At 31.0% G+C, this 21,890-nt stretch overlaps 2 protein-coding genes across 5 annotated transcripts in view; one reads left to right on the top strand and one right to left on the bottom strand.

Annotated features, from left to right (window-relative positions):
• The first annotated feature begins 12 nt into the window (after nucleotides 1–12).
• Nucleotides 13–5,927, top strand: Pdp (pyruvate dehydrogenase [acetyl-transferring]-phosphatase 1-like protein, mitochondrial). The gene is made up of 4 exons (XM_085206502.1): nucleotides 13–1,042; nucleotides 1,523–1,661; nucleotides 3,441–3,607; nucleotides 3,949–5,927. Exons 1-4 carry the CDS (start codon nucleotides 827–829, stop codon nucleotides 4,933–4,935), a joined length of 1,509 nt encoding a protein of 502 aa, XP_085062628.1. The 5' UTR covers nucleotides 13–826; the 3' UTR covers nucleotides 4,936–5,927.
• Nucleotides 5,928–7,000: 1,073 nt separating this feature from the next.
• LOC146526897 (frequenin-2) overlaps nucleotides 7,001–21,890 on the bottom strand; it is a 147,745-nt gene continuing 132,855 nt past the window's right edge. For all 4 annotated transcript variants that reach the window (XM_085206498.1, XM_085206501.1, XM_085206499.1 and 1 more), the window contains 6 exons: nucleotides 14,169–14,193; nucleotides 12,947–12,995; nucleotides 12,670–12,759; nucleotides 12,253–12,331; nucleotides 11,815–11,903; nucleotides 7,001–11,350 (listed from right to left, as the gene is read on the bottom strand). In XM_085206498.1, the coding sequence (XP_085062624.1) occupies nucleotides 11,183–11,350; nucleotides 11,815–11,903; nucleotides 12,253–12,331; nucleotides 12,670–12,759; nucleotides 12,947–12,995; nucleotides 14,169–14,193 (500 nt within the window). In that variant the 3' untranslated portion in view covers nucleotides 7,001–11,182. The remainder of the gene's footprint in view (nucleotides 11,351–11,814; nucleotides 11,904–12,252; nucleotides 12,332–12,669; nucleotides 12,760–12,946; nucleotides 12,996–14,168; nucleotides 14,194–21,890) is intronic.

Raw genomic sequence — 21,890 nt, 5'->3', positions numbered from 1 at the left:
GCGTAATACAGATTTTTTATTATTTATTTTTTTAAAAAAATATAAGCACTGAATGATCAATATTGATTGTATTGCTAAAATATTTTTTCCATTCTTCTTCTTTGTCGTTTCTCTCTTGACAGAACGGTCGTGGTCGTCCTTTTTAAAGGTTGGTAGTGCGCCACACAGTCCGACGCCATTCTACGCGGTTGACTGTCTTCCTAACTACCGCGTGGCCTGCTACCCTCAACTTTTTCCTGAATCACATGGCGTTGCATGGAAATATCTTCTTGTCGAGAAATATGTCCGAAGAAAGTGAGAATGCGTGCTTTAACAAATTTTACCATTAACGTGTAAATAAACATGAGAGATGAGATGAGATTTATGAGTTTTGAAAAACTGGTTGTTATTGGTTCCTTGGAGTGAGGTGATAAAACGCGAAAAGTTTTTAAAATAATAATCTTCTTCTTTACCAGAAAAGCAAAACTGAAATATAAGCTGTGACAACTGTTTATTATCTGTAGTTTCAAATTTTATTAATAATTTAATATGTATATTCAGAATTCTATAGTCTGTGGTATGTCATTTGTGGCTTTTTAGAAAATAGAAATTATTCAATGCACGGACTGAAACAGAATACAGAAAATATATATGTATAGGATATATATATAAAAACAGTGTTTTTTTTATGTACTGTAACAAAAGGCTAACATTACAGAAAAGATGTAATGAGATAAATTTAAACTGCTAAAGTAAATTTAAAATCAAATATTAAGCTATTAAAAAAGTAAAGATAATGATTTTTTCTGTGATTGCGTAACATGCCCGGTTTATTCCTGGTCTAAACATGAATTATTCTATTCTAAATGTAATTATTAACACATGTTCAAAAGTAGATAATAGCTTCAAGCAAAAATTGTTCAATAAATGGTGTAAGAGTTACGTATCAGATGACCGCGCATTTCTTAACTATATTTCCTCGGGTTCCCGATGTTTCCACTCTTCGTACACTTCATCAGAAGCTCAAAAAGATGGTGTTGAAGTACTTCTATCACCACAAGAGGTGAGTATATATGTTTCTGTAAAAGAGGAACTTATATTTATTATTTCTTATTGAAGTTACCATATTTTTTAAGAGAAAAAAATATTTAGAAACTGAAAATAAATAATACTTATATTTGAGTCTACAGAGTTCTCAAATTCTATGGCTATAAATTCAACAAACTACAAAATAGAAATTAAATGAACTACAAAAAAGATTTACTAGACCTTAGTTATTTATTAGACCATTTTTGTAGTTTGTTTAATTTCTCCTTGTTATTTACATGAGAAATCGAAAATCGCGATGAGACACCTCTTAATATAAAAATGAAGAGCTGCCCTTTTAGTATACATATTTTTTTGGAGTCCAGAACAATATTTTCACTATAATTAAAACAAAAATTTTTTTGGCCCACTCTAATGTATATAATAAAACTTATAAAACAATTTTAGTTATAATTTAACACATATTTATAATATAACACTATATAATATATTTTAGGTCACTGCCATACTTCGTAAAAATGAATTTAACAAGGACTTCGTTTATGGCTCAGTCAAGTCCTATGATTCTAACCAATTACCATCTAACAACCCAATTGAAGATACTCGATGCGAAGCACACTGCAAGATGACACCAGGTATTAAAATTATTATTATATGATTGTTTAAAAGAATGGTTATGCATTTGCTTTTTTCTTTAAAGTAATTTTTATTATACAGTTAGTTTAGAGTGAATTTACTTAAGATTAAAGAAATAATTTGTAGGGACAAGGGCAATTCTAGTATAAGCCTAGTTTAAGCTTAAACACTTTAATGTTCTAAGTTCTTCGATTTTCACAATTATTACACATATTAAATGAAACTATTTTAACCGGATTAATCACATTTATTTTGGATAATACATATTTTTGGAAAACCCGAGGTTTCAAATTCTTTACAGTAGTTCATGGTTACGGGTGGGCTGAGGTGGCATTTGTCTGTCAGTCGACATAATTATTATATCAAACTACCACCAACAATTTCTTAATTTCTTCGCGTACTGCCCTGGATTCCTGCAAAATGAGCTGACTGTAATTAGGATGTTTTTGTATTTCAATAGCCTTGCATATAATATCTGTTTTCCTTAGCAAGGATTTGGGTTTATCAAACTGTAGAATTTATAAAACCGTGCCATCAAAGCCACTTTTAGTGGTCTATGCTGACATTCAATTATGCCATTACTCTGAAGACCATAAGAGGTTGTGCATGTTTTATGTATGCCCAAATACTTCATTAACTTTGTAAACAAGTTACTCCTAAATTGCCTGCCTTGGTCGCTTGTAAGTTTCAAAACACATTCAATACGAGAGATCCAACTCTCAAATACTACTCTAGCTACAGTCTCCGCAGTGATGCTTTGCATAGGAATCACCTCAGGCCACCCTGTGAAAAAATCTATAAATCTATGTCTATGTGTAGATGCCGAAAATGGTCAGCATCCTCGAATGTTCCTACACCTTACACTCTGTATGCTTTGTAATTTTTACTCATTGCCATGGTAAACAACAGACCGGAAGTGACATTTGTTTAAACTGTAAATTGCAATTTGATACTTTCAAAGCTTGCATTAAGTATTAGTCGGCGGATTGACTGTCTGCTAGTTCCACGAAATCGAGTACCGTGGGACAGATTACTGTTTCAATTCTAGAAAGAGCATCCGCTACAGTATTATCGCTACCTTTAATATGACGAATGTCTCTACAATCACGTCGGGGTCACCACTGTAGGTACATTATGTGTGTATTACCTAATTCAAGAGGGTTTCGTATTCGATGAATAATATACGTCCTTAATGAAGCTCTGTTTATTCGTGACGTCACTTACTAGGCGAACGCAATCGCCAAAGCATGCACACACACATCTATAATTATGTAATAATATATAACTACATCAGCTTCACGCTGTATATCGCACGCAGCACCCCACTTTCTGCTGGATTCTGGAGGCCTTGCGCCGGGCTTTGCCTCGACACCAGAGCCAATAAAAGGAAATATAAACGTAAATAAATATTTCACTTCCTCGAGTGGGGATCGAACCCACAACCGTCGCGTTACAATCATACCCACGCGCCACGACGATCTCTCTGTTTTTTTTATTTTTAAATACATAAACACTAATATAATATTGTGTCCTACATTTCATTTAAATCATTTCAATCATAAATAAAAAATATATATCAATACTTTACTTATATTGATACTTTATATTTGGCTTGACAAAATTACTATTATTATTATTGAATTGGATGAAATTTTATTTTTTGATGTACAGATATTGATTTTCAACCCACGAATTCAATTCAAATTATTAAATAAAAGTAAGTTACAACCACATTATACTATATTTTGTTATATTTTTTTCATTATTTATAATTACAGGATTTCTTATGGGAGTATTTGATGGTCACGGAGGCCCTGCTTGTGCACAAGTAATATCTAAAAGACTTTTCAAGTATATAGCTGCTGCACTTTTACCTTTGAATATATTAGAAAAATATATGAAACAAGAACCTCGTGAATTACTAGTAGAGACTTATAATGATAGAGTAAGTATTGACTAAATTTAAGAATATATAATAATATATAGGCCACTTGTGGCACAGAGGCACTAAGTGTGCTGCAAAATCGACTGGTCGTGAGTTTGATCCCCACTCGAGATAAGGAAATAAATTTATATTCTCATTTCTTCGCTCTGGTGTCGAGGCAAAGCGCGGCGTTGAGTTCCGCCAACAACACGCAATGCCTCCAAAATTCGGCGGAAAGTGGGGGACGGAGTGTCTTAACGAGGTTCCCTCTGCCTACCCTGCTGTGTATCGGATACAGCTGATTTATTTTATAATAATCATGAACACAAAATAAAGAAATAATATTAATTTTATTATTTCAGTCTGAAATTGTTCAAGATTTAAAACATATATATGATGAAAGTTTTAATTACTATTTAAAAAATCTTTCTGAAAATACCAACAATGTGGTTGACATTCAGTCATCATTAGAAAAAGGGATCTTGCAATTAGACAGTGATTTGTCAAGAGAAGTTGTAGATATATTTAAAAGTAATGGAGTTGTAAATCCAAAGACATTGTCCGTGGCGTTATCAGGCGCGGTCGTTTGCCTGTCTTATATAGACGGGCCTCACTTGTACGTGGCTAATGTTGGTGATTGTAATGCCGTTCTAGGCACTATGACCGACGATAACGAATGGATAGCAAAGAAGATAACTAAGGAACATAACACAGAAAATTTTGATGAGCTTAAAAGAATTTGGAACGAACATCCTGATGAGGAGCGAAAAACTGTCATTAGAAGGGACAGGCTTCTTGGTGAACTGGCGCCCTTGCGTAGTATGGGTGATTATAGATACAAATGGAAATCTGACGTTTTATCGCAAGTTGTGGTGCCATTGATTGGGCAGAAAGCCATCCCGGCAAATTACTACACCCCACCGTACCTCACTGCCAGGCCGGACATTTTTTATCACAGATTAACACCAAAAGACAAGTTTCTAATAATCGCCTCGGATGGCCTGTGGGATATGATGACGCCGATTCAAGCCGTCAAATTAATCGGTGAACATATGAAGGGCAAAGTATTTTTCAATCCCCTCAAGCTGCCAAAGAAGAATATTCAACTTGGTGATATAAATGATCTTTTGTTACATAGAAAGGAGAGTTTGAAAATAAAACCTAAGGATAGAAATGCTGCTACTCATTTGATAAGGCACGCTATTGGCGGGACAGAGTATGGCGTGGATCATTCGAGGCTGGCACACTTGTTGAGCTTATCCCCCGACGTCAGTAGAATGTTCCGGGATGATATGACGGTCACCATTATTTATTTTGATTCAGAGTTCCTTAGACAGTGTCCAGCCTGATGAATATTGGATTTTCAATTAAAAGTGCCTTGTCTTTTTTGTCAGGTTGTTTCACACTTTGGTATGTTAATTTTATGTTCATACATTGGTATGTGATATTTTTAGATTCGTATTTTATTTCGTCCAATGTGTGTCCACGTGTGGTCTGTACGATATGTTTATTTGCCAGTTATTATTTATTTTTTATAAGTTAATATAGTTTTATGGTGCGGAATGAGTGTTGTGTATTACAAAATGAAGAATAATAACTAAATTTAAATTACATACAGTTGGCAGTCGGAAAGTAAACAATAAATAACTATTTCTTAAGAACTCGTTTTGACGTACAGTTGTTTTTTTCGGAACAACTTAGGTACAATACGTAGCGCCGGAGCGCACTCCCGCGTGTCGGTTTATTAGCCGCGACGAGCAGCAGCACCACGACGGAGGTAACCGACAGCACCCCAAACTCTTCCTATACATAAAAATATTTACCTATATACTACTCTTCATAAATATGTAACCTTATGTACCTCCTCATATAATGTGAGTTTGCTTTTTTTAAACTTATGATTATGAAAGTAGAAACTTCTAGAGGGTATTATCTTCTATCTGCTATTTAATTTAAAATAATATAAAATAATAATAATATTATAAATTGTAAAGTTTTCACAATTATTTTGTAAAAAAAAAAGAAAAACAATAACCTAATTTATAAAATTCCTATTGTATTATTTTTTAAAGAAGAAACTAATGAACATAATAAACTTTGATTGTGAGTTTATAAAGTGTACCTTAATTTACAATGCATTGATTCTAAATTAGCACAGTCCTTTATCATACTGTCTATTTATATGCAGTAATGCATTTTGTATAAACTTGTACTTTATTATGTGGTCCTCGGTCCTTGTCATGTCAATTTTGGTAGAATCAACTGTTTGTGCCGAAGAAAATTAATTATGAATGTAATAAATTGATGGTAATTGTAATGTGAAATAAATGCATTGAATAAATATTGAATTTTTACTTTAATTTTATATTGACTTCATGGCGGCGTAGATTTTGTTTATCTGTATACAATAATTGCAGAAGAGGCGTTCGTGGCTAACTGTAGATGCGAATTCACTCGCTGGAATGACTTACTTTCATTTCTTCACTCTGTCTGTACGACGCATAAGGGGTGACGTGTTCACAAGTCTATGAATGTGTGTACATATGTATCTTTCTATGTGGCGTTTAAACAAAAGAATTCACATATTTTGGTGATTCTTATGTAAATCAATTCGTCTAATAAACATGATAATAATAAAAATTACATCACAGCGACCTCCGGCGCCATATTGTCAAAATTATAAAAATAAAAACAGTTGAACTATGTCAAATAGGTATGACATGATAGGTGTTCAAAGATGATTGTTAGATGATGATTTTTCATTTTAATGAACAGTTTAGGATACATCGACGGCCTTAGGTAAAGTATCGAATGTGAAAAATTCCACGTATATTTTATTGATATCTAGCTGAAATTAATATGTAACATCCATGTTAGGCATGTCATCCATGTGTTCTGAAGGCATCAGTGAATTCAACTTGTACTTGATCAATTTTTTTCTTTTTTTGTAGTCGGGATTTTTTAATATAAATTACCTATAAATTTTAATATAGGGTTTTTATGTATAGTTAATATATATATTTTTATATTTAATACTTTTTCTATAGGCTTTTTTTCGTGGACATACAACTATGAAATTACTACACGAAGCGAGAATTAATAATAATTAATAAATAATAATAAAAAATATATAGATATTTACTAGAAAAAATAATTACAAATTTGCAATTAAAAGTTAATTTCACACAAAATAACTGCATACGCCCGCCAACTTAAGTTGGCAACTTTTATAAGCTATACTTCGCATTAACCTTTGAAGAGTCCGACTCAGACTTGATTGATTTTTCTAAACAAATATGTTATAATATTTATAAAAACTATAAATAGTTAAAACAGAGAGTCTAATGTTCATATTGTTTTACCTCTGTCAAAATTACTTTAATTTTATGTAAAGGGCATAATTAAATAAAACACTTTTGGTATTAACTTTATTATTAATATTTATAATAAAAGTGAATATTATCATAGTAGTATTAAAGTAGGCGAACAATAATTAATATTTACATATAGGAATTCTACTTTGTGTTAAACGATAAGAAGGCAGCGAACCGATTTAGGAGTGAGAAGGTAATTTTTATATGATTATGTATACTAGTCTATATATAATACATATATAATACGTGGATAACAAACATTATAGATACATAGTTTTACGAATTATATCGCAGTTAATTTTATTTCGTTTGAATATTTAGTGCATTTACCTATATAAAAAAACATGTAACCCATAACAAGGTGAGACCTTCCAAGCAATAGATAATACCTGTAAACCTAAACTATTATTGTTATACTAAACATTTAAGTTTTGACTTAGTAACGTCGAACATGTCTAATATTTAAACTACGTCTAATAAACATGGATAATGAAAACATTCACTTTTTTAGAAAACGTATAAAAAAGAGAAATTTGAGCGGGATATGAACCCGTGCCTCTTGGAACGAAGTTCAAGTTCAGAAGAAAACTATTGAAGAGGTGCGGGTTCAAATCCGGCAAATTTTTATGAGTTTTCTAAAAAATTTAATAATTTTCTTTAAGTGTGGATTAACATTTTAAAAATGTTAAAATGTAAACATTTATTATTGAATATGCATGCATTGAAAACGAGTGATGTGATGACTAACAGTCTCGTCGAAGTTCAATATCGTTGCACGTTTAGGAGATGGAGTTCTGTTCTTCTCATCAGAACGTGAAAGGTTTCGTAAGATGGTCACAGTACACGATATTAAGAACTACTATTTAATATGATGGTATAATGGTAAAGCTGATACCATATTAAATTAAAATGTGTGAACAATATCATCCAAATTGTATTATTTATCTGAAATCGATTAAATATTTTGTTCAAAAAATGTCAGTTCGCTGCCGAAATTTAAACACAACTAAAATATATAATAAAATTATTAAGTATATATTAAATTAATGAGAAATAATAATGATTTGTGCAAACTAATTATAATAATTAACAATTATATTGACATTTAGTTATTAAGATACGAGTGTATTGTGTTCTTAATAAGTAGATGCAAGTGGGTGGGTGGGTGCTGATGACGTAGATAGGCGATCTTTACAGACGATACTGAAAAATTTAATTTTTTTGTGATATAATGGAAAAAAGTTTTAAAATTTTGTTAAATATTAATATATTTTTTTATTTTTAAATTTCAATCGACGCATCGCACCTTGTCCAAATACTTATCTTTAACCTTGAAATACACAGCCCGATCGATTATCTACATTAGTTCTTGAGAACGCGCCTTAATTAGTCCTAATTTATAAAGAAATTTTGATTAACAATTCGATGAATATAACGTATCGTAAATTATTATGTGGCAATATACTATAATTTTGTACTAAGGCACAAAAGATTATTAAACATTGTAGTGACCTATTGGCTGTAAGGTTCCATAAATATTTAAGTGTTAAAGTGGTAGTTGCTTTTAATTTATTTGTTCAACATGAAATGCGTCTTTTTAATTTTAATTTGCAAAACATTTAAAGAATATGTCATTGGAATTTTTTACGGTATAAAAATATAATTTGGAAATCGTTAACATGTATGTATTTATTAGTAGCTGGAAAATATTGTAATAATCTTTTGGTACCTTGGGCGAGTATATATTTAAATAAATACAAAATTTGCCTAACTTGAAAATGATGAATGAAAGTATTGTGTTATAATTTTCTTCAATATTTAATGGTCGTGAAATGAAACTACTCTATGAGTTATAAATCCAACCCGCATAACACCATAATGTCTATATTATTAAGATAATTAATAAAAAAGCTTTTTCAAATGTCGTGTTCGCGTGGTAGACAAGCTTTCGTACAAACCTTTAATTTTATATAAAGCGGAATTTTAAAATCTGCGCTGTGAAAATTTAAGTAGAAACAAACAAGCCGACGGTCTCCAGGTCCTAAATATTCCCTTCTATTTTGAACTACTAATAAAGATAGTTTTCGATTATATACACGTATAATAAACGCATAGACAACAACTTTTTTGCAATAAAAAAAACCAATAAAACTATTCTTCTTAATAGTTCAAACGAGCAAAACTTGTTATTTTTCATTTTCGATACCTATCACTTACTTGATACTTGACAATTGCAACACTGTCCAAATACTTTTATTTTTTAGACCGCTGTTAAGAAAATATGAAAGGATATTTAGTAAATAATAAATTATTCGTATAAATTAATAGTTTCAATTTCTATAAGCATATAAAATATATACATAGGTAGGTGCGTAAGGCGTAAGTACGTCTGCTTAAAGTTTAAATATTATTCAAAGTACACGCCACAGTAAGCTTTAAATCACTTAATTATTTCTATAAAACAGTGCATGTGTTACATTCTAACTAAATACAATCGAATGTTTTTTTTTTCATATTATAGGTACGCGATCACTACAATTTGGTGTATAATTAATTATTTAAATACATTGCTTTTCAATTTCATCCTTCGAATTAGTTTAATCATCATCCTTTTAAATTTATCAACGATTTTTTTATGTAAATACACCTACTAGACTAGCGGCATTGCTGCTAAGCACGCCACTTTGAATTTGTTATTTTTATTAAATAGTAACTAAGGGGCTGTAAAAACCCAAAACTTTTATCATAACACGAAAAATTTTATCATTTCAATATTTTATATTGTCCCAAAATACAAATTTAACCATCATGGGGCCAAGTCTTTAAAATCTAATAATTAATCAACAATTAACAATTACTTTGGAAAATTGCTTATAACAAAATATTCAAAGATCATTATCTCAGAATATTTAATGAGGAATGGACACTATGTTTGGATGTTGACTGTTGTCTCTAAGTATATTAATATAAGTGTGTTATTGTGAATCAAAAGTCACGCTAGGTGTGGATTGCAGCACGGTCAGAGAATTTGGTAACATGGTAAACGGCTTTTGTCCTAGGTATCATCAGGTAGGGGGCATTGCGTCCTGAGTGGTGGAACCCAACGCCGCGTATGTATTATAATTGTGTGATCTATGTGGAGATGAAGTGAGGTGAATGAAATAGCTGCATATTATATTTAATATTACGATTTTCCAATTTAACTGGCCTTCATTATATTTATGTTCCAATACAGTTATCTTGAGCATGGTGGTAAAGGTGGAGACCGTGCTGCTGGAGACAGCTACATGATTCATCGGCCTAATTAGAAAAATTCTAATGACTTGTAAAATTTCATTTATCGATGGCTCCTTTGCCAATCACTCTCTCGCACGGATTTTTCTCATTTTGGGAATGCAAAAGCAAAAGTAAATAGAAATCGAAAATATCTACAGACATTAAGAGTTACAAAAATAAATAGATCACGTTATAATGAATTTGCCAACACGAAATCTGTAAGACGATACCCTTGCCCGTATTCTAATAATAGATTCTGTTACAAAATATAATTCATACTATATTATTCTCAAAATAATAAGTAAATTTCTTTCTTTATTAATTTACAAACAATAATACTAAGAAGTAGAAAATAATTAAAACGTAGATATAATATACTAACTTATTATATAAAAGAAAAATATAATATAGTAAAAGAATAATATTGAAAATAATTAAAATACAGTTACAATATACTTACTTATTATGCAAAAGAAAAATATATTTTGGAAATTAAGATATAAAAGTTAGTGATTCAACAAACATAGCGAAGTGAGGTCATGCAATTGGCATAGTGCCCGATATCCACATATTTCCATTGCTGAAGATAAAATCTATCAAATAGTTATAGTCTTAACCATTATGTTAAATCAATTTTCATATAAATTTTTCACTTTAAATATTGATGTTTATGTTAAAATTACATCTAAAACACTGAGAAGATACAGTTAACAAAACTATTTTATATTAAGTATTCTATAAGATATTTTTTTATATAATAGAGCACGCCCTGTCAGTCGCCACGCACAAACCTTAGTCCATATTGGCAAATACGAAACATTTAAAGATATAAGGAATAGGAACTATGTTAAAACATAAGTTGAAAAATGAAGGCAAAATAATTAAGCGGGGAATAAGTTTAGGGTTCAGAAGAAAATGAGAAATCCGGCGAGAGGATGACCGTCGATTAATCGCCTCCAAGAGAAAGTGCCTGAACAATGCGCGGGTCGGCCTTGCTGCCCTCGCGGAACTCCTCGAGGGTGAGACGATCATCGTGGTTCTTGTCCATCTGGTCGAAGATCTTGTCGACACGCTTCTGCGGTGTGTTCTCATCTTCAGGCTGCGGTGTTTGGCCCTGGAAAATTGTAATAGTCTAATATCAGTTACTTTCCTACTCTATGTTTTAACATAAATGTCACTAAAGACTTTGCAATAATCAAAATTTAAAGCACCCCAATAATATAAACAAAATGTGTTAAATTATAAAACAAGGAAATCGACGAAGTATCGTTATAGGAATGCCAGGGATATTGTTATAGGAATGCCACAAAAATATTTTCATGCAAAAAGTTGCCAAGACATGGCTCGCACTGGCAATCAATCAACGGATCTGATCTGACTCTACACGTTTATATGTAGATATATAAATTATAAAAAAAAATCAATGGTATAGTTGCCCATTATTACTGTTGAAGTGTTGGCCACACTCAAAAATGTTGGACTGGTTTTTTTTGTGTTGTTTTGTGCAGCTTCAGTTGTTGTTATGCTTTTATAATTATATTTTATTGAACATGCTGTATATATAATTGTTATACTTACAACCATCTGATAGATCGCATCGACTATGTTATACATTTCGTCTCGGGTGATGTATCCGTCGTTGTCCACGTCGTATAGGCGGAACGCCCCTGTGGAGCATATCACAAAGGGTAAGGTAAATGTACCGGGATGGTTGTGGATTCGATCCCTGCTCGAGGGAATAAATTATTATTGATTAATATTTTCATTTCTTCACTTTAGATTCCCTCTGATTTTATTTTAATTTATGGAAAGTAAGTTTAAATTCAAATTTTATTTACAATATGATATATTACTTTAATTTGAACCGATCTCTTTGACAGCATCACTAAAACTAAGTGTAACATTTAGTTCTAGTCAACTAAGCTTATAACTAGTATAGAAGAAATTTTAAATGGAACTAGCATTAGTATACCTCAGTACAATGATTACAATCCAAAGCAACATACTCGTACTTACAGTGCAGTTTTTCATCCAGATTGCCACGTGACGTCACCGAAAGCGCTCGTATGAACTCTTCAAATTCAATCGATCCATCCTATAAAAAAATAGCCAAATTAATGATTTAAAACATGATTTAATCTTTATCTATTTTACTTTAATGCAGGAACGAGCTAGCTTTTAAAGTTCGAAGTTTACTGTCAGAAAAAATAGTAATAATATGAAAATGATATATATATATATATATATATATATATATATATATATAGATATATATATATATATATATATATATATATATATATATATATATATATACAGTATATATATATATATATATACAGCTATATAAAATACGCGTCATGGTTTCTTTATTTGTATCTTATATAAAATATTTATAAAATAAAGTATAAAATTGTATTCTGTTATACTTACATTGTTTTCATCAAACACTCTAAAGACGAGTGAAGCGAATTTGCTGGGATCACCTTGAGGAAAGAACTGCTTGTAGATCTTGATGAAACCCTAAACACAAAGAAATTATGTACTTTTTTACTATATGCCCTTATTCTACATATAGAACGACAATATATTTAAGTTCAATAGCAATATATTTAACAGAAAATGTATCTTTTTTATATTTAGGCAATATATTTTAATAATAATTGAATGAAACTTCCATCATTAATATGGATAATAAAAGGAAAAGTACCTGTTCGGTGAGCAAGCCGTTAGGGCAATCCTTCAGGAAACCTTTGTGCCTAAGAAATGAAAAAAAATATATAATAACGTCTCGTGAACTTCGATATTGAGAGCAATGAACGTGCAAAATACTTATAACCATAAATTACAAATTAATATTTCTATGACAAAATAAATAAAACAATATATATTATTATGAACAATAACAATAAATAGGAAACAAAATGTTTGGGTAACATTGGGTGACTAATTTAAAATCAATGAAAACTTTTTTAAACGCAACACTATTGACATTCCTACTTTAAAATTTTAAAACATTCCTACAACTCTATACATTAAGAAGAGAGATAGAGAGAGAGTGTGTTGCTTTTTTGATAGAAAGCAATAGAGTTCATGCACATCACTTGCATATATCTACTATATTCTTATATAAATATTATATTTAAATAGTATACGAGCACAGCCGAGGACGGTAACAGAAAAATTGAGTTAACTGAACATTTTGAGTTCTGAGTTTCTTGCCGTCTCTTCTCAGCAGAACTGCCTTCCGAACCGGTGGTAGCTTTTTGGTGGTAGTTTTTATGTTCATTTGACGATTCAAAAGTGCTTATAATAAGTTTATTTGAATAAAGAATATTTTGAATTGAATTGAATTTAGAAAAACAGAGGTCAAGTGTTGAAGTTCAACTTTTTGTGTCCCACATTCAATCGGTTATCGGGGCTATAAGTATGTGGAACATTTTACTAAATTTAAAACCTAAATAAAATGATAAAGAATTTTATAATGTTATCATTTATTTATAATTATTTAAATGAATGAATAATATATTTCAGACATGAAAAATCCTTATCTTTTATTTAAAATATCCTTAACTTCTCCATTAGCATTTAGCAATTACATTTGTAATTATAATATATTATAATTAAGTTTTAGCGTACTAAAATAGTCTATAAAAATGTAATTATGGCTACAGTATTGATAAATATTTTATGTAAATTCTAAGCAATAAAATTTAAAGTGAGTTCCAAATGATTAACTCGATTCAAATTTGCTATACACATATAATTGTTAACATTTTTTTAGGTCTGTGTAAGTATAATAAAATAAAATTAGACATTTTACAGGCCAGTTAAATATATATTTAACAAAATTTCAAACAATGCATAAATAAAATAAATGAAATACGCTAAAACATATAAATAAAAAATATAATGATGGTAAACCAACATACCAAAGCCTTATTTCCTTTTCGGTAACTGTAACAAAGAGAAAGAGAGAAGAGTTAAGATAAGAAATCAAACATAGAGATACATAATTTTATAAATAGGTAAAATTATAAAAAAAGTAAAGTTTTATTCTTATGTAGTAGTTAGTACCGCTACGATCGAATCAAAGGCACGGTATCGAAATTTGGCATGTTCACATTAATATATATAACGTCAAAATTTTTAAAATAAAAAAAATAATTCCACAAATATTAATTTAAAATATTATAAAACAATGAAATATAACAGGATTAGATATGATAAACCGCATAATTTTTCAATTAAATTCTGGAAAAGTCTTAAATTATCACCAATCGCTTCAATTTCAATTTTATTTATTTTGTACACAGTCAAAACAAATATTATAAAGAAACAAAAGACTTGACTTCTAAAAAGAGAAAAATAAGCCCAATCATTATTCATTGGAAAGTATCATCAAAATCGGCCAAGAAGTTCGGTCTTTACAACGTAACATAGCAACAAACACAGACTAATAAACACAATACCCTCTTGCGGGTCGCGTAGTCGGGTAAAAATACAGTTCTAATATTCTTGATTTATTCCAATCTATAGCCTATTTCAAAAGTCAATTAACTAATTGTCAACTGGCAGACATCAAACCGAAAATGGATTACATTATATCAATCCCTTGATCCTTTTCAAATATTTCTGGAAAATGAAGCGAGTATAAAAATTTGTACTTTAGATTACAGTAAAATTGAATAAAATATAATTCTAATTATTGTGGTATTATGTGGTATGTGATATTTTTTAAATTTTGTGTTTCAAGTAACATATTTATTTTAGTTCTCCGAGTGGGAATCGAATCCACAGCCATTGCATTAACAACTAGAATAGTAATAATAATTTTCTACAACTAACCAATTACGTAAGTTAAATGTAAATGAAGAGAGTTCAATATACTTTGTTGATTAAACATTATTGGCATACATAGATTGCTCCTAGAATTGTAATGCTACCCTGAATTAGGCTAACTCTCCTATGAAATTAGATTGTCTAACGGACCTTTAAATATCATTCTTAGTTTAATGAAACTTAGCTGTGACATAAATGATATTACATATTATATTATGAGTATGTTTATATGTATTATTTTGTGTAATATTCTGTTTTATTTTGTTGTAAAGAAAATGTTGACGACTGCAACCTACGTCGTCCATAATCATCATATCAGACATTTCTTACCAATCTCTGTATATACTAGTGCATCCACTAGCATATGCAATATTAGGTATACTCGTATACCCGTAACTTCTTTTGCGTGGATTCTACAACCTTTGCTATGTCACTTCTATTTACTGTTCGATGTCATTGAAATTTGAAGCCATTCTCTCTTTATTCTCTGTTTTCTATCTAAATCCGAGATGCGAAAAAAAGTGTGGCGTTGTGTTGTGAGTGATAAAGATACGCTTTTTTTACCGGAACAGTCCGTAGCAGTAAATAATATAAGAGACAAATTGCAAAATGACAACAAAATGTTAAAAAGACCGGCGGAAGAAAGTGCTAGTTGGACTCGCTCTCCGAGGCTTCCGTACTGATTTCAGGATTGTAGGCCAACAGTAAATACAACTTATAAAAGTTGACAAACATAAGTTTGCGTTACGTACTCATTTTGTATGAAATAAACTACACATATAAGTTTGTAACAATTTTTTTCTATGTAATACCTACGATTATTCAATTTTCGGATTTTTTCTTTTATTTATCTTGTAATTTCTCACGTGCTTGAGCTTTTATTTCAGCAGATATTTGAAAAATTAGTAGAAGTAAACATGAAAAACTGTCCCATGTCCCCCCAAGGTAGTTTGTATTACTACTATTACTATAATTTTAAATGAAACATAATAATATAAGAATAAGATATAAACAACTTGGCAATGACACATTCTGAAATATGGGTACTTCGAGGATGTGGTAGGTTGATATTTACGGTCTTAATGGACGATTTCGATTCGCCCAAATGGTACATTTAGATCTATGAGAAATGTTAGTCTCGGTTTAGTCAATAACAGTATATATTATAGCCTCGATCATCATAGAAAGCCAGTTCAGCCAGTTCAATCAGTCATAACCGTAACCCTGTAGCCTGAATAATTTGTGTGTTGGTGTAGTGGTGCTTACCTAATGGTTCGGGGTTCAATCTTTACCGGGGGGGAAGGGGGGGGGGCAGGGCCTTAAATAGGCAGTGTTTCTATCACGTCACATGTTAAAAGTATTCTATCAAAGAATAATAATTTAGTTACATTGTTTTGGTGCTTATCAGTTGCTTTATCGCCATAATACAGGCATTATAAACAAACATATTTTTGCCTAATTGAAATTCAAATAATATAAAAATCCAATAATAAATCTTTAAAAATACACAACTAATTGAAATTTCTAACCAAATTAAACATTCGAGACTTCAACAAGCGTTTAAAAGCGAGTCCTCGGTTATCCAATAACTTTAACTTTACAATGGATGCCACTCAATTGAATCCTCGCCGTCCTCGTTCCATCGCTATTGCAATCTGTGGCTAGATCCAGCTCTGTCAATTGAATAAATCCCGTGAATAAGTACTAAAGTAATATAACTATTATATAACAATATCAAACTATAAACTGACTTTTTTTTTATCAGCTTCACGCTGTATCCCGCACAGAGCAGGGTACGCAGAGGGAACCTAGTGTTAAGACACTCCCCACTTTTCGCCGAATTCTGGAGGCATTGTGTGTTGGGTGGCGGAATTCAACGCCGCTCTTACTGACATATTCGTAACATATTATTTATTAATAACTCTTTGTCATATATATATATTGATTTGAACTGAACCAAATATAACTATTACTGGGAAAATAATCAATATCCTATTTTCCAAGAGTGTAATAATATTTCTCAATCCTTCTATAGGAATATAAGGGGTAAGTGAAACTGTAATTTATTTGTATCTTTTTTCGCCGGGAACTTTATTTGAACAGAGTTCAGAGCTGCATCCGGGGGGAAAATGAGGATGAGAATGTATTTTATTATAAACTAAATAGAAAAGCTGATATATTATTATTGAATTTTACTATTGAGTTTCCTGCCGGCTCTTCTCAGCAGAACTGCCTTCCGAACCGGTGGTAGATTTTTTATTTAGTCTATTTGAATAAAGAATATTTTGAATTTAAATTTGAAAAAATGTTCTGTGTGATGTTAAAATAACTTGTGAAGTATATTTGCCTTCATACGTCATTCAAATATAAAATAAAAATAATTTGTATATATTTTTTTCAGTTTCCCGTATCCCGCAAGCTGGGTAGGCAGAATTTTGAATTAGAGAATTTTTCATTTCCTCGAGTGGGAATCGATCCACATGCTATATTTTTAAAAGAAATAGCTTCAATAAATATAAAATTTCGTTCTCACTTCATTATCAAGCAGGTAGCCAGGTATATAGGACTTTTACGTTTTTCTATAATGCTAGCAATGTCGAGTACATTGCTCCATGAAAGAGGTTACGGGCTATACTAGATTTTTATCTTCCGAAACCCCAGAGGGACTCCCCGACGTCGAAGCGACGGAAAAGGCTTTTGAAAATTATTTGAGCTGCATCCGATGTCTTCGGTACATTTGTACTTAATGCAGACAGAAAATTCACTTCTTGTAACACTTTGAGATTTATCCTGTATGTATGTATGTTTTTGTTTATATTTTTAAAGTTATTCTACAGTTATGAGGAAATTATAAAAATTTTAATGTAGCGGGATTTTAACCCGCGCCTTTTGGTAACCGTAAAGCACTCTGACTACTAAGCCATACTGAACTGCACTGTATCTCCAAGAGGTACTGGTTCAAATCCAGCTAAATTCAAATTTTTATACGTTTTCCTAATAAGTATCTGCATATTAAAATAATATAATTAACTTTGCAAATTGCATTCAAAAACTTTTCAGAGACAATAGAATACGTGGATTTGTAGTAGATTCTGATGTAAAATATATTATGGTTCAATGAATTATTTAATTAACTTTAAATTTACCTATCTTTAATCTTTATATTAGATGGAAAATTAAGAAATTAAGATAAATTTCTGCGTTAATCTCAGTTACTGACTATCAAGAAATCCAAGCTCTTATTTTAGAAATGCTTGTTGTGCCATAAGTAAGATAAATTGAGATGAAAAGTTTATATGAAACTTGAGAAGGAAATGAAGACAGTCGTGAGTATATTAAGAAAATCCAATATAACATTATTTAGTTGTAAGGCTAAGGATGAAATTTATGAATGACATTTAAATTTTATTATTTTTTAATTTATTTATTTAAACTTTACACTATATCCAGGCATAGAAGGGTATGCAGAGGGAACCTGGGAACCTACTGTTAAGACACCCAGTTCACTACTGTTAAGAACCCATAACCTTATTTAATGTTACACGCTTGTGTCCCTGTGCTACAACGGCCGCATTACTATCATAAACCGATTATTCCATTTAAGCTTCCAAAAAGTTATAATTTATTTAAGGTTAATAAGAAAAAAATCTACCGATAAGTAAGAAATAAGCAATATCTTCCATTTTATTCAGGTGTAATATTAAGTTTACTCATATTTACAAGAATAAAAATAAAATATAGTAGTAGTATACAGTGAATCCAGAACAACGAGACCTCAAGTAAGCCATCAAAATCTTACAAGACCCGAGCAGACGACCGAGTTGAACGCTAATATTGACTCTTCTGTTTCCGCTCAGAACAACCGATATTAAACACACAGAACAACGATCGGTTGCTATGAAACAATATCGTATCGTATTTTCGTGTAATAGGTTGAAATAGGTATTGCGTGTTGAATCTTGCAAAATAATATATTAATATATTAACTTTTCATAATAATAAACATTCATTTCCCCGAGTGAAAATCGAATCCAGAACGATTTCCTCAAGCCTCTACGACGGCATCAGGCCTCGGCTGGTATATCGAAATTTAGACAACATACTAACTAAGAGAGATTACCTTAAAGTTTCTCCGGTCTAAATTTACACGATAACTATAATAACGTTGTAAACGTTCGAAGCATCTAACGATCGTAGTCGAGTGCACACAGTAGTTAACAAACTCAATACAGCCAAATAGCTGTGTAAGTGTAATTGATGTCACGGGCCTCTCGAGCCATATTAAATTTACAGCAGGCTTTAAGTGATCAGAACAATATCGGTAGGCAAGCTCTCCATAAGTTTCATATGGTCCCAATACATTGACGTCCATAGGATCTGGTCTAATCCTGACTAATGAAATGTGTTGATACAATCACGTAATATAGAAAATGTTGATGAAAAGCTTTCAATAATATATAGTTAACAGCCTTTCAAAAATAAAATACTAGATATAATCTTAATCTATATATATAAAATCGAAAGGTCACTCACTCATCACGAAATCTCAGAAACTACATGTGCTAGGAATCTCAAATTTTGCATAGGAGTTACTTATAGGACGTTGGTGCTCGCTAAGACGGGAATTTGCAATATTCGACATCTAAGGGGTTGTTTTTGGGGTTGAAACTTCGTTACTACAAATACTAGGAGTCTCAAATTTTGCAAGGACGTCACTTATAGGATGTAGTACTCATGGAGACAGAAATTAATAATAAGGTAGATCACGCAGGCGAAGCCGCGGGCGGGCCGCTAGTTATTTATAAAATTACAGCTAAATTCTGAAGAATAAAAATATCTGAAAATCCTTAGTGATTGTGCCACCACCATAATCATCCAAGCATTAAATATTTTTTGTTAAATATAAAGAAAATTTGAAGAACCCCAATAAATTTAAATTCAGTGTATTAAACGCTGAATTCTGGAGGAATTGTTCAGTGGCGGAATTCAACGCCGCGCTTTAAAAACAATTTTTGTATATTTTATTACTGTCAATGAAAATGTGGTAAATATGACTGGAAATGTAGCAATTTGGTGCAGAGAAAGACAATTTTAAAAGAACTACATTTCCCACCCAATCGTTTTGAGTGGCAATACATTCCCCCGAGTGAAATTTCAACGCACCACCGTCGTGCTTACAGTGCTGCTACGCCATAGGGGACTGTTAGTGCTATATAATATTATAAATCTTATATTAAGAAAAGAAAAATTAAGCCAAAACCTTATTGACTCCAAAGAGTAAACAGTGTTCCAAATAAATGTCTCTCTTCATTTGTTTTGAGGGTATTTTAGTTTATTATTGTTAAGCTCGCAGCACTTAGCCGCAAGTACAGCGAACTACACTTAATAAGTAATTATATGAACTTAATACAGAATTTCCTTTGGCATTTTCCAAGGGTTCCAGGACGTTTTATTTATATAAATGTAGCTTTTATATTTATATGAAATTCTTAGTCTTGTGTGCTGTTTTGAAGTAAAGAAACTGGTTCTCTGTAAAATCGGCTTACAGACAATAATTTGTTAACGTGATAACGTTAGAAGAAAACATTAATGAAAAATTGCATAAAGAAAAAGAACCTTTTTCAAAAACAATCTTTTATTATTTGTTAATAAAATGAACTAAAAATTAAATTTAAATATATTAACTTTACACTATAATTAATAAACCTACCCGTAACCTTCCCGTAGCTAGTACCATTTTTGTAAACAAAAACGTGTTACATTTTGACAGCGGGAGGAAAAGAAAGTGCTGAATGTTCTGAATTATATCATCAAAATTATAATTTTTTATATTTATACGAATTTCTAAAATTCTTTAAAAATGTTTATAATAATTATAAATATCATAAATTAAAATATTATCACTGACCTATCACAATGTCTTAATTAGTATATTTGAAATGTGTCTTGTGTATATATTCGTTCGAATAGTTTCTTACGCGTCCCAATTAGGGAAATAATAATTAGGAGTCTGACAATATGGAATTGTAGCCATTTATTCTAGCATAAGACATGTAATAATAATGGAATAGATATTAATTGAATATTTAAGTTTCCTAAAAATATATATTATACTAGCGGCCCGCTCGCGGTTTCACCCGCGTGAACTATGTTATTATTAATTTCTGTCTCCATGACTACGTCCTAGTGACGTCTATGCAAAATTTGAGACTCATAGCATTTGTAATAACGAAGTTTCATACAAACTTTCGACCCCAAAAACAACCCCTTAGAAATCGAATATTGCAAATTCCCGTCTTAGCGAGCACCTACGTCCTATAAGTAACTCCTATGCAAAATTTCAGATTCCTAGCACTTGTAGTTTCTGAGATTTCGTGATGAGTGAGTGACCTTTCGATTTTATATCTATACTAATATAATAAAGCGGAAGAGTTTGTTTGTTTGTTTGTTTGTTTGTTTGTTTGTTTGTTTGTTTGTTTGTTTGTTTGTTTGTTTGTTTGTTTGTTTGTTTGAACGCTAAGATCTCTGGATCTACTGGTCCGATTTACATTGTTTTTGTTTTGTATGAAAGCTGCATTCTTCAGAAGTGCTATAGGCTATATAACATTACATTACACATATAAACTAATATATTTTAAAGTACTTTCTAATTTGACATGCAATTTATTCTGCCATGTTAATAACAACCGTCGCGTCGCTACGCAACCGTTACCGCGACATTTTGATATTCATCCTTATGGAAATAAATATAAAAGTCACTTTTAGCATTTTATCTAGATTGAAATTACTGTATAACATTCTAATAAATAATT

The sequence above is a fragment of the Heliconius melpomene genome, chromosome 21, assembly GCF_056956725.1.
Source record: "Heliconius melpomene rosina isolate 202511_hmr_F chromosome 21, ASM5695672v1, whole genome shotgun sequence".
Classification (NCBI taxonomy): Eukaryota; Metazoa; Arthropoda; class Insecta; order Lepidoptera; family Nymphalidae; genus Heliconius; species Heliconius melpomene.
Note: the sequence above shows the minus strand (reverse complement) of the source record. Positions and strands in the feature narration are given on the sequence as shown.

Excerpts from the sequence above, each read along its gene's own strand:
- Pdp (XM_085206502.1), top strand. The coding sequence starts at position 827 with ATGAATTATTCTATTCTAAATGTAATTATTAACACATGTTCAAAAGTA. Across the intron at positions 1,662-3,440 it reads ACACTGCAAGATGACACCAG|GATTTCTTATGGGAGTATTT; the intron begins GTATTAAAATTA and ends TTATAATTACAG. Across the intron at positions 3,608-3,948 it reads TAGAGACTTATAATGATAGA|TCTGAAATTGTTCAAGATTT; the intron begins GTAAGTATTGAC and ends TTATTATTTCAG.